Below are 13292 nucleotides of genomic sequence, written 5' to 3'. Positions count from 1 at the left end.
TTTGACTATGAAGGTAGGTATTTTTGTTTTGCGTAACCGTTAGCTTAGCATTAGTGAATTTTGTTAGCTAGCTAACTACGTGACATAACTGTTCCTTAACCAGAACTTTTTACTGTTTTTGAACTATAACGTTTTAGGCTCTAATCTTGATCAGATTATTAAATTATAGACTGGAGTTGCCACTCATCCCATAAAATAGGGATTTGTTTGTTATAAGCAGAGATGTCCGGTGCCGCCGCTGCTTTGTAATGCCTTTAATCGGACCACTTTTTCGGTAACGAATAATCTAACGAGTTCGTATTTCAAATCCAGTAATCAGATTAAAGTTATTTATCCAAATCATTGCACATTAATATTTTCTTGTGTATTTATTTTTATTCCTTCTTTGCGTCTTTGGGAGAGACTCTGTGACAGTTAGCAGTGACAGAAACATGAACAGTGCATGGAGATGCGCATTTTGTTGCTGGAAAAACAGAAATATCGTCAAGCCCAACTGTTATTTGTGGCTTTTGTCTTGTTTTTTCTAAACTTATAAAAAATAATGATTCACCGGTAAATGAACCTCTAAACGTTACATCACTGACAGGCGGCGGTGTATATGTTTCCTAACTGTGGCTAAAGCTGCTGCTAGCTGGTTTACTCATGATCGGAAGCTGGTTCCTTTGAATACAGTTGGAGAATGGTAAATTGACAATGACTGATAACGGTTATCTAACACGTAAACACCGTTTTATAAAATACAGAGAGTGAACCTCTAAACGTTACAGCGCTGACAGGCGGCGGTGTATATGTTTCCTAACTGTGGCTAAAGCTGCTGCTAGCTGGTTCACTCATGATCGGAAGCTGGTTCCTTTGAATACAGTTGGAGAATGGTAAATTGACAATGACTTATAACGGTTATCTAGCACGTAAACACTGTTTTATAAAACACAGAAAGTGAACCTCTAAACGTTACAGCGCTGACAGAGAGTATATTTTTCCTAAATGTGGCTAAAGCTGCTGCTAGGTGGTTTACTCTCCGATCGGAGGCTGTTTATTTTATACACAGATAGAGAATGGTGAATTTACAATGATTAGTAACAGCTATCTAACACTTAAATGCTGTTATTATTAAACTTACCTTTTATTATATCCTTAAGATTATGAGAATGCGGGAAGTTTTCAGCTTGGTTCCCAAGGCAAAATCACACCGGAAGTAAAGATACCCAGTTTTGAGTTATGGCGGCCATTGTCTGACGTCACTGTGAAAAGGGTCTATAAAGCGTCTCTTTCCCGTTCTGGTAGAGCTCCGCCATGTTTAATCCTGCCTCAACTGTCTCCGCTTAAACGGCGCCCTCTGCTGGATGGCGGCCAAACTACAACACTAGAAAAAAGGTCTAAGCGGACTTTTAATAGTTAATCGATTGAAACTAATTTGAATCTAATACAGCATTAATCGGAAATTAATCACAAGTCAATTAATGGTTTAGATTCCTACTTTTAGGCCCATATGCAAAAAAAAAACAAAAAACAACAAAGACATTATAACACCATGATGATGGCGCCATCATGCTGTGGGGATACTGGAAGAAAATATATTACAGGTTGCAAAAGACCTAAGGGCTGCAAGTTCATACTTAAAATACAACAACCAAACAGAAAAGCAGAGGGTGACAAAAAATGCAAGTATTCTGGAAGATGTTCAAAAACTCACACTTATTTTAAATTAAGATGGTGTAAGAATAAAAAACATTAAAACTTTAGCTTTAATATATGAATCATTTATTAGATTTAAATTGGAACAAAATTCAGCAGAAAGAAAGAGAACTGCAAAAAGGTATTAAAATACAGACATTTGATTAAACTGGGTAAAGTATCTACTTACTACATCTGTGTGCAAATAATCCATCAAACAAACTGTAACTGTTGCACACTAAGGAAGATATATAGCCTGCTGGCCCCATAATGCTATTAACCAGCAACCAACGCTTTGCATTCAGAAGAATCAACAGCAGCAATCACTCATCAGCCTTGAACTAGGCCATGTAGCCCTGCACTAGTGTCATAACTGGAGTTCTGGTGTTAGCTTGGATTTGCAGAGATTGCACACACATACGAAATCTTTAAGAATCCTCTTTAGCCCAAACATTGCACTGCTTTTTATCATCTTAAACCATCTTAAAGAAACACAACATTATGAGAACAAGAGCTGAAAATTAAGCTATTTTATCTTATTTAAATGAGTACAAAGAACACATTCATAATAGATTAAGTTGTTGATATTTGCTATATGTTAATACACACACACACACACACACAAAAGAAAGAAAAACTCAGTATTTGCTGTGATGTTATACAAAAGTGTTTTTTGTGTGGAATTTTCTTCAGGAACCGCAATCAAATCGGCAGAAAATGTTTCGTTTATATGTTTATTTTGCATTTTATAAGTCTAGGTGTTTGGGAATTATTAAGAAAATAATGCATTTCCTATCTGAAAATGTAAGTAAAAGTTAAGATGGTCGGTTTTATAATGACAGAATATCAAAGACACAGTTACGCCGAGAGATCACCGATTGTGCCAGTAGCCTTCAGTTTTTAATCAACCAAGCAGTTTTTCCATCAACTTCACTCGCCTCGGAATCGAAATTGGGGAAGCAATAGGAGTGCCATGAAGGTGTTCAGTCTTTCTTCTTGTCGGGGGAGTTCGGGTAAGGTGCGTACGGTGGAGGTCGCTCCTGTGGTGGATATAAAAGAAAAAAAAAACAGTTCAGTGGCGTCCCTAAAAAAACGGACGGCTGACGAGGTCCGCGCTGCTACAGAAGCTTACCGCGGGCATGTAGACGGCGTGCGGATTGCTGGGATTATAATACGCGCTGCCTGCCGCTTCGGCCGCCTTCGAGTTACCTGTGCATGAAACGAGACGTGACAGAGACAAGAAGATTAATGCTGACAGTCGTGAACGCAGAACGCGTTCAGGGTACAGACGCTACAGCTCAAACCACTGTACGGCGGGGAGCGCACGGTTAGTCACATGAATCTTAAATGACAGCTCCGGAAAATCCTCCAGACAGAATCAAGCCGCAGTCCCCAAGGAGCAGGACGGGAAACGTCCGACTGAATGTCCACCGAAAACGAAAGGACGTGTCACCCTGGAACAATGGGTCCTTGCGTATGAGCACGGGAGGGGAGTGTTTGCTGAGAGCTCTGCATGTGAGGATTGTTTAACCTTTGTAATTGTGATGTTCAACACATGAGACACTAGCAGCCCTTCTTTTTATTTATTTATTTTTTTCCCCCAAAATGATTCATCTTGAAAAAGACAGATGAGATCTGATGGGTGCAGTGGCACAGGCTTAAAACGAGAGAGGAGAGAAAGAGAGAGAGAGAGAGACCAACAGACCTGCAGGAGGTGGGGGGGCGGTCCAGTTCTGAGGGGTTGGAGCCCAGTTCTGAGGTGGCCCTGGGTAAGGAGGGGGCGGGGCCATGTAGTCGAATCCAGATGGGTACATTCCTGGAACAGAAAAAAGACAAGAAGGTCAATGGAAGGAAAAAAAAGAAAAAGATGTGTACAATTGTGAGACCTAGATTATATTTGATGTATCAAGGGCTGTGCCTAATGATTATTTAAGTTATTAATTAATCAGTTATTCTGACGACTAATCAATTTATCGGATTAAAAAATTTGGCAGATTTTTTTTGCTTAAGCCCTTTTTGTGCTGAAATAAAATACATTAAAATATGCAAATAAACAAATAATTCAATTCCTTTTTTTAAATCGGAAAATAAAAACCTTTGGTGTATGCTTGATCATTTGCAGTAAAGGATGCAGCTAAAAAACATATTCCTTACATCAACGTGTGAAAAGATCAGCCATTTCTGCTTGGCCAATCTGTTCACTTTTTTTTTTTTTTTTTTTGGATTAACTGATTAATAATTGGATGGCAAAATGTGCTTAATTAATATGAGATTTTTTTTTTCTTCAGAATTTAAGGCAGGTAAAACTAAATCTGTGCCACCTAAGTATTTTTGGACAAAGGTTGATATTTTTGTACATGTTTGGCCTGATCATTGATCTAATAATTGATTTCAGCAAATGTTTTTGAGTCTGTATGCCCCAGTTAGCAATTAATCTATCACTAAACTAGTTTAAAATTAGTTTTAAAAAAATCAATTCATCACAAAAAAAAATCGTAATTTTATGTGTCATTTTAATTCCACTTTGTGTGCTACTTTGTAGAAGTTTACCACACAGGAGCCCATTAAAATGCGTAGAAGTTTGTTGCTGTAACCTCACAAAATGTGAAAAGGTTCAAGGAGTGTGAATATCTTTTTTCAAGGCACGGCAGACCAAATTGACATAAAAAAGGCAGAAATATTGTTAAAGTCAGTGGTAGGCACGGCCAAATGAAAAGCTAGCTTTGGCAACCTTAAAGCACCAATCATAAACCTCAGTTCCACTAAAGCACTACAGTATACCAACATGTTATGTAGCAGGAGCTAATGCTAAAGCACTAAATTTAACTACATTGATTCCAACCATCTCAAATTTGTTACAGGCACATGTACCTGTATGGTTTGTGCTTCAATTTAATAGTTTTTTTAGTATTGCCAATTCTGTTGCTAGTTTTGCCCAATTTACCACAGAAGGGCTTCAATTAAAAGATTTTAAACTGGTTACTGTTTAACAATGGCTAACTGCGCTAAATGTTTTCAAAGTTAGCTAAAACGCTAAAGTGCTAAACCAAAAATTTCCTCCACTATGAGCACGGCAACGGATGCACGCCCACCACTTATGTTAATACATTTTCGGTATAAAGCATTTAGAAACAACTTTACCAATTTCGTACAATATGTACACTAAAATCTGTACCTGCTGCTGCTGTTGGATAAGGGTAGCCCATATTGCCAGGAGCAGTGGGAGGGGGAGGACCTTGGTAGAATCCATTCTGCTGGGGAGGGGGCGGATAAGGATAGCCGGTAGGAGCCGGTGGAGGCGGACCGTACCCGTTCACCATTCCGGGTGAGGGGTAACCATAGGCAGGAGCCCCGTTCTGGGCCGGAGCAGCACGGGATGCTAGTACACAAAAATAAACAAAAGTTTAAAGGCAACATAAACTGTATTTATGAGCTTGATATCATCCAAAATGGAATAAAACAACTAAAAAAAAAACACATATATTTGAATACAAACCATTTGTGGCCAGTTTGAAAAGATGCTGCCCCACTTCAATGGCTCCTCCGCTGGGAAATGACATCTTGAAATGAGCCTGACCTTCCCAGCCGCCTGAACAAACAGTTTTGATTAGAGAAGCCCTTAATTACAACATTAATCCAATTGATCATTGGTTTCCTATCTGCTAAAAAGGACACTCACCACCAGGCTCAGCCGACACGGTGCCTTTTATGTAGTTGGCGCCAAACACTGGTTGCTCAATGCTGCAGCCCTTCATCAGATAGTAGGGGAACATGGCTGAGCCTAAGCAGTCCTTGTTGTTGCTGGACACGAACATCAGCTGAGAAGGTGAATAACAACAAATAAAGTTGTGTGAAAAACATGAGCATCACAGCAGCATCCTAAGCATGTTAACTACACAAAAGTGAGTTACCCTGTATGGAGTTAGATAAATGGTGCCTTTCTTGGTCCCCTTCAGCAGATCAGTCTTGCAGGAGACATCGCTGAACGACAGCTCCACATTCTTACATTGTCTTAAGACACTAACAGGACAAAGAAGATATAAAAGATTTTTTTTTAAATTAACCAAACCCACAAAAAACAAAAACTTTCAAAGACAGTGAATATCCTTACTATGAATCGTTGGAGTTGTAGAAAACAATGTGATATCTTTTCCATATATAATGTATTCTATTATATTATTAGACTAAGCTAATCTCCAGAGATGCACCAGCTAATTAGCCAGAAAATTAGCCCAAACTGGACTGTAATCACATCATCCAACAAGATGTACATTGAGGCAACTTTTTTAGCACAATAGTTAGATGAAAGTCAGGGCTGTATACTTCAATGCAGTTTCTTTTTTGTTGTTTTAACACATTCAGATTGATTAGAGATGCACAGATATGATTTTTTTTTTTTAGAGTGAATACCAATCTTGTTTTACTTTTAATATTCAATAATAAGTTTTATTTGATGATATCTTTCTAAGACCAAAAGACACCTTACAGAGAACGAAAAATAAATAAATAAATAAACAAAACAATGAAAATTCAGTAAAATTTCACAATAGTTAAAATCTCAATTTAAAGCAAGTAAGCCAGCTTGAACTATCACTTTTAAAGTGTCAATTTATATTCCCTTCACAAAAATGTGGAGTTTTGGTTTCATTATGGTAAAGTCTATGGTAGAGATTGGGTCAAATTCTCATTGCAGGTAACTGCTTTTGAGTATTTTAGAGATAATGTAACTAAATAAATAAATAAATAAGGCCAAAGCTCTGTGACATTTTAGGTAACTTCGGTATTTTCGATATTCGATACTTGCGGTTTGTAACCCGAGGTTGCGTCAAATTGGTGCCGGATGAGATTATTGACGTAACAAAATGTCAACATGAGAAAAGCAGCCATTACTTCCTGTTATGACAGACGGGGCTAACGAAATGAGTTAGCCAAAAGCAAAACTAAATTTCACAAAAACGTAGGGGTATAAAAAAAACAAAAAAAAACAGACAGCATTATATTTTCGGTATATTGTTAAAAAGGTAAAGTTTAAGTCACAGAAATTCGGGGTGTTAAAAGAAAGCGCAGCTGCCTAGCGGGCTAGCTTTGCTAATGCTATCCCGTGAGCTAGCTCCACCTGAACAGATGTCAACAAGCTACATGACGAGACGACAGCCGCTTAGTTTATTACATAAACCCAGAAGAAACCCCATAAAACACGCACCTTTCTCCGTTATTGATCAAAACTCCGCCGTTTTGCGAATGGTTCCGATTTAGAGCCATGTTCAGGAGCCGTGTGAAACTTCTCCTGTTGCCTGTGGTCAACGCTAAAGCCTGGAATCGTCACGGATGACACGACGCTTACGTCATCACACCGTCTGGAAACTCGTGACCTGACTGGAAGTTTTCTTGCTTCTTTTTTTGTTGTTGTTTTTTACTTATCCTTGAATGACAGATATGATCTTCAAATATCTGTTGAACGCTTTATGAGAAAATGATTCAAAAAATATTATGAACTTTGTACGCCAACTATTGTGGATGAAAAGTGAGTCCATAAACATGTTGAGTTTTTGAGGATGCTTAATGTTCCAACATCTGTGCGAGAATACAGTACAGACTGTATATTAATTTGTATATTGCAGTTTAATTTGAATCATATTGATCTGTACTGTATAGTTCAATATGAGTCACAGTTTTGTTAAGTTGCTGCAAAAACAGAAATGGGTCATATATGTATCACTAAGTAAAGATACTGTATTGGCATTAATAGTTTGGATGAAAAAGGTAATAAAATGTAAATTCTAGGAAAAAATAGAAATGTAATTTATTGTCCTGTAGTTAATTGTTGTCAGTTTCATCGGAATAATGACTTTATAAATATTAATTGACCCTTGATCTGGACTCATAACAAAGTACTTGGTTGCCAAAAAGGAAGTTTACTTGTAAATAATCAAATATATCCGACAAACCAATTAATTTAAAAAAATATAGAAATAACTTAAATGAATCTTGGACATTTTGTAAAAATAACTAAGAAAAATAATTTCACAGCTTCTCTTTGAATGTATTTGTAAATAATTTTGGTCTTAGATGGAACACTTGATCCAACTGTGTCGTGGCATTAAGATTAAGTAATTCAGTTTTAACATGACAATATTATCTGTTAATGATAAAAAATAAGTTATTGGGGTTTTTTTTAGTGATCCTTTTTCTTTAAAATGTAGGACGTCGTATGAAGCTAAATTGGGGCCAGGAAGCCGGTTCAAAAAAAGCCTTTTTGATACTGAAATACTAATTTTGAAATATCCCTCCTTTGTGTATTTTTTTCTTATCTTTTTGCTTTGTATTGCAGATGTTCTAATTTTCGTGCTAATTTTTATATCTTCATATGCCACGTGTTAGATGCAGCCTAGAGTTGTCCATATTGATTCAAATAAAAATTATTATTACTATTATTCTTTTATTTTTCTTCATTTTCACAGACGTGTTAAGTTTTCTGTTTTAACACTTAGTAGTTGGTAAACTTTTTTTTTTTTACAGGTTTGTGCGCCGTTTAAAACGTTCCGCCACCGGGGCTACATTTTTGGCCTCGGAACAATCTCTGCTATTTATTCAGTATATCGTTTTACAGTTCTGATAGTAAACATAATTAATCGTGACGGGTTGAACTTCATCAGATAAATGTCGGTAGAACGGAAACGTGAAGCTCTCTGCTCCTCTGATTGAGGAGGAAACAAGCGCTGGACTAATTAACGCTAATTACCACGAGTCGCGTAAACTTCACTTAGAGTCACACAAAGACCTGGGAACCTTGGAGACAAGAAAGAAAGACACACACACACAAAAAAAGCCCAATACAAATTAAAAGGAGATGAGTTACAACTACATGAAAGCCAGACTGGCTTCTTTAGTTTTGATATTGATGGCGCAGCGCTGTTGCTGCGTCTCCAGCTTTCAGGGGAAGGAAAAGCGGCTGCAAAACGCACAGCTGGCTTTACCTGCGGTCACCTGCTCAGTCCGCGGGATTAAAGCGGTGTTTGGTCCGCTGGTCACGAATAAACTGCATGTCAGAGGTAAGATCGCGGCTGTTGCCCATTTCAGTCATTTAGTTTAAAATATCTCAAAGTTATTTCTAATTAATCTTTTATTCCTCCCCCCGGAAATACTCTCTCATAATTGCGTTTAGACCTGTCAGGTGCTCCAGTCCCTTTAAATAATTTTAAGGGGTCCTGTGGAGTGAAGGTGGGTAAAGAGAAGAACCAGAACCTCTCGCTTTTCAGCAGATATGACAGCTGCTATGCAAGGATAGAGGTAAGACTTTAATTTATAAAAAATAAAACGTGAAGAAAATATAATCCAAAACCTCCGTGCATTGCATATTTGACTCCTTTCCCTCTGCAGGGCAACAAAGTGGTGGTCCCGCTGCTGGTCCAGTTGACCGGAGAGAACCGGTGGATCAGAGTAAACATCAGCTGTCCTCTGATCAAGAGAAGCAGTCAGAAAACCCAGCCGATGTCGTGTGAGTGACCTCTGACCTAATCATCAACAGGATCCAATGGATACTGTTCAACTCTTCCCACACGACTTTCTTCTTGTCGCACTCAAATCTGTTTAGTGTCCAAGCGAACAGTTTTCCCCGACAAACTGGATCGGTTGTACTTATAGTAACCCAGCTCTTTTCTTCCTCCCACTTTGAGTTAGTCTGCCACATAGATACCCGATAAAGTACAATTAATATTGTATGTCTCGGAGTGTTTTGTGTTTTTAAAATGTGAAAAAGCAAGCTTTTTAAAAAAAAAAAAAATAGGCAAATGAAATCATAACATTGAATGCTTGGTTATTGTTCTTAGCTTCTTCTCCAGCTTCCCTCGGTGAATGCAATGCTGATGAGTCCCTGCGTTTAAACTGTGGTCACCAAAGCATCACCAGCAGCGCCTGTCAAAAATTGGGTTGCTGCTACGACGCTCAGTCTACCGCCTGCTACTACAGACTTAACGGTACAAGGAACATTTCACCTCTCAGAGATTGTAGCGCATACAAAAGAGAAACAACCCTCCCCTTTTAATGTCTTACCAAACTATTTCCTTGAGTTGCTTTTTTTTTTGTTTAGCGTGCTCTCTGGACGGACACTTTGTGTTCACGGTCAAGGCCACGGACACCCATCCACCCATTGACCCCAGCAGCCTTGCGATCAAGGATCAGCCTCACTGTTTGCCCGCAATCTCAACTTCAGATACTGCCGTCTTCAAGATGGGAGTCATGGACTGCGGCGCGAAGATGAGGGTAACCCATCACGCCTCAACCTGGCATCATTTCATACCCGATGTTCATTTGCAACGATATAGAAGGAGGAAGTTCAAACCGTTTCTCCCGTCAGTCATAATGGACAACAATCATATGTATCTGCAAACGACAACGTCTCTGCTAGACTGTATGTTGAGGAAAAGATGGATGGAGCTAAATGCTGGACGGTCCTGGAAGAAAATCTGGTGGAGGCTCCAGGAAAAAAAATAGCTTCCAATAGGACTATGTCCCTAAACATTTAGTCCAGATCTAAAAAAAAAAAAAATGATGCTCAGATTCTCTCCCTCCAATTTGCGTAAAGATATTAGACATAATCCAAAAGATCGGCAGCTACAATTGCAGCCATATGTGCTTCCATGGCATTGAATGCCAGACTTTTTCTATGTACCCTGTTCCTTCCACTTTAAAATTCGGCACTACTTATGTTGGCTTTAATTTAAACTAGTTTCTCACTTTAAATGTCCAAACTGACTCCTTTTATGGAGGCTAAAGCCTTTGCTTTTTCTTCTAGAAAGACGGCGATCTAGTGATCTATGAGGTTGAAGTGGAGGAGCAGAACAAAAAAAGGAAAAGACATTCACCCTTCAGGTATTGCTTACCCTTTCCTTTTCTTCTGGTGGTATAAATGAGCTGATGAGATGTTGGAGTCGTTTTTAAGTCTGCAGGTTGAGTGTGAATATGACGAATCGGATCTGAAACATGCAAAAGACTTGAGGTCTTTGTATACCGTTACCAATCCACCGGCTGTAGTGGCACAGGGAACCATGAGGGTGCAGATGAGATTAGCTACAGGTACCAGAATCGTTCTTTTTGTTTTTCTGCAGCTTCAGCTGCTCAAAACCCATTTCTGACCTACTTTGGTTCTTTTCTAGATTCTTCCTTTACCAACTTTATCCCAGAAGACCGGCTTCCCCTAAAACTACCGCTGCGTCAGACGGTGAATGTGGAGATTTCCATCGTCCCACCGTCCCCTGACCCTGCACTCTCGCTGCGTGTGCGAGACTGCTTTGCCTACCCCGCGTCTAAGCACTCTGTGTGGACCCTCCTCCATGATGGGTTAGTAGGGCCTACAATGCGTCAATCTGACAGTCATGCTGGAATGTCAAAGTGGAATGGTTAATGTTTTTTTTCCTTTCCCCTGGACAGATGTCCTAACCCTCTAGACACCATGAGAAGCTCTGTCCCTGTGGACAACCAGGGGAAGACCACCACCTACTCTCAGGTCAGGCGCTTTGATGTGAAGACCTTTGTCTTCTTGGACCCTGATACTGGCAAACCAAGTGTGGAGCAGGTACCCTTATCTAATTTTACATTTACTTTTGGATATTTTTGTTTTAAAACCTGCATTAGCATGCTGTTAGCCTTTTGTAAGACCCTATAAGACCTTTTTGATTAAAACTTTTTGGGGTCTTTTGATTGTCCAAGCACAGAGTGCGCTTAGCCTCATATGGCTTTTCAACATAAATAAACCAACAATGATGGTCGTCAAAGCTAACTGGTGAAAGATTTTCACCTATCCGTAATGGATGCAAAAAAAGCCGGCTAGCTAGAAGGTTATCGAGGGTATTTTAGCAGCTAGTTGTTGTTAGCCTCAGCCGCCAGAACACAGTGAAGAGGTCTGTTTGCTTCTCAAATATTTGCCTGAGAGAAAAGCCCAGCAAAAAAAACTGAGATTAAATAGTCCTTCCACAACTAAACGCAAGATCTGTAACTAGTATATTTAAAGCCAACTTTGTTGTACAAATTTAAGACATTTTAAGGTCTTGATTTTAGAGGCACAAATTTGAGGCTTTTTAAGAATGTGCGGACACACCTTATTTTGATAACTATGGCTGCTAGCCCAGACTAGCGGTCCGTGGCTTCAATAAGTGAGTCATCGTCAATTTCCTTTAGAAATGTTAAAAATACTAAAGACTAAATAACATTTTTTAAGAGTATGAATGAGGTGCATCGCTGCTGAATTGGCATAATTTAATTCCCTCTAAATATAAAAACACTTTTAAAGGGCATTTAGAGAATGGTAATGTTACTGCAATAAGCTTATTTTACACATCTATACCAGCGATGCTAATGAATGTAGCTCTTTTTAGATGTACTTCTACTGTTGGGTGGAAATCTGCACAGAAGATGTTGACTGTGCCCAGCGTTGTACTATCATCTGTAAGTATAACTTTTATATATATATATATATTTTTTTTTTTTCTTTCTGTTCTTTAACTGTATTGTACCTCCGCAGCATCGGATGCGGAGCGACAGAGAAGGCAGACCACTCCTGCATCCCGCCAGGTCCAGCTCGTCTCCGTAGGCCCGCTTCAACTGGTCCACGAAAACGCAGAACTGGATGACCTTCAGTGTGGAAAACTGAGCAAGCGTAAATATTTCAAATAAAGCGCTCGGCACATTTTTGATGATTGCATCGTAATGCAGCTCTCCTCCTCCTTTCCTAGTGTTCAGAGTGATGGTGTATGTTCTGTCTGGCGTTGGTGCTGCCCTGCTGCTGATCCTGCTGTTTGCTCTTTGGTCAAGCATCCAAAGATGCGGCTGCAAGCAGAGGGCCACTACGCGAGACTTTAAATAAACCGAATACGTTGACCTGCATTATTATTTGCAATGAGTTTGTTTTTGTTACTACGCTTCAAGTTTAAGTATACCTTCTAAGTCGTGTTTTTTGGGGATTTAGAGGAAGAGAAAATGAACTTCTGCAGCTCTTCTAAAAATAAAGTACATTTCCATTCTTGCTTTGTATACAATTTTAATTTTACACGGTTTCTGGTTAGTGAGAGACTATGACGCAGTGGGTTTAAGATCTCAAAGGCATCTGACCCAAGGAACCTTAATTGCGTCCATTGTTGTACAAAGGCAGTTATCAATTGGATAAATCAATCTGGGTGTAGATAAAGTACCATTTGCAATTAACCAGGACATAACTAAGATGCATAAGATAAGAACAGCTTTTAGAATAGAAAAACTGCATATATAGCTTTTCTTTTTCTGATTTATAGATTTATGCAAACATGCCTCGGCACTACATCCACTACCCTGCCACAGCTGGGCAAATTGCATCGCTGCACTCTCCTGCTAATGTGCGTTTCCTTGACAACAAGATGGATTGGATTAGAAGTGGGACATCTATAAAGAGTTGTTTGGAGTTGATAAAAGCAAGTCAAAGTTAAGATCAGAGAGCGAGCTCCAGCAGAATGTCAAACACATGGTGAGGAGCCTCTAGAAATAATTATATAAAGAAGCAGGATTCATAAAATTAATATAACTGGTCCTAAACATGCAGGTTTTTGATTATCATATTAAACTCTGCATCATTTTCCTTTTATTATTCT

General features: G+C 38.9%; 2 protein-coding genes across 2 annotated transcripts; one reads left to right on the top strand and one right to left on the bottom strand.

Moving 5' to 3' along the window:
• Positions 1–1738: 1738 nt before the first annotated feature.
• Positions 1739–7017, bottom strand: wbp2nl (WBP2 N-terminal like). Its single transcript, XM_032587933.1, has 8 exons — positions 6878–7017; positions 5586–5694; positions 5354–5492; positions 5171–5263; positions 4850–5053; positions 3380–3490; positions 2807–2883; positions 1739–2714 (listed from the first exon to the last, which is right to left on the bottom strand). The coding sequence occupies exons 1-8, from the start codon at positions 6934–6936 to the stop codon at positions 2658–2660; spliced, it is 849 nt and encodes a 282-aa protein (XP_032443824.1). The 5' UTR covers positions 6937–7017; the 3' UTR covers positions 1739–2657.
• Positions 7018–8186: 1169 nt separating this feature from the next.
• LOC116736157 (zona pellucida sperm-binding protein 4-like) lies at positions 8187–12558 on the top strand. Its single transcript, XM_032588468.1, has 12 exons — positions 8187–8726; positions 8840–8964; positions 9055–9172; positions 9504–9650; positions 9764–9936; positions 10469–10545; positions 10616–10749; positions 10830–11013; positions 11104–11248; positions 12048–12117; positions 12194–12328; positions 12405–12558. Exons 1-12 carry the CDS (start codon positions 8525–8527, stop codon positions 12533–12535), a joined length of 1641 nt encoding a protein of 546 aa, XP_032444359.1. The 5' UTR covers positions 8187–8524; the 3' UTR covers positions 12536–12558.
• The last annotated feature ends 734 nt before the right edge of the window (positions 12559–13292 follow it).

The sequence above is a fragment of the Xiphophorus hellerii genome, chromosome 16, assembly GCF_003331165.1.
Source record: "Xiphophorus hellerii strain 12219 chromosome 16, Xiphophorus_hellerii-4.1, whole genome shotgun sequence".
NCBI lineage: Eukaryota > Metazoa > Chordata > Actinopteri > Cyprinodontiformes > Poeciliidae > Xiphophorus > Xiphophorus hellerii.
The sequence above is the reverse complement of the archived record's forward strand: the minus strand, read 5'-3'. Positions and strand labels throughout refer to the sequence as shown.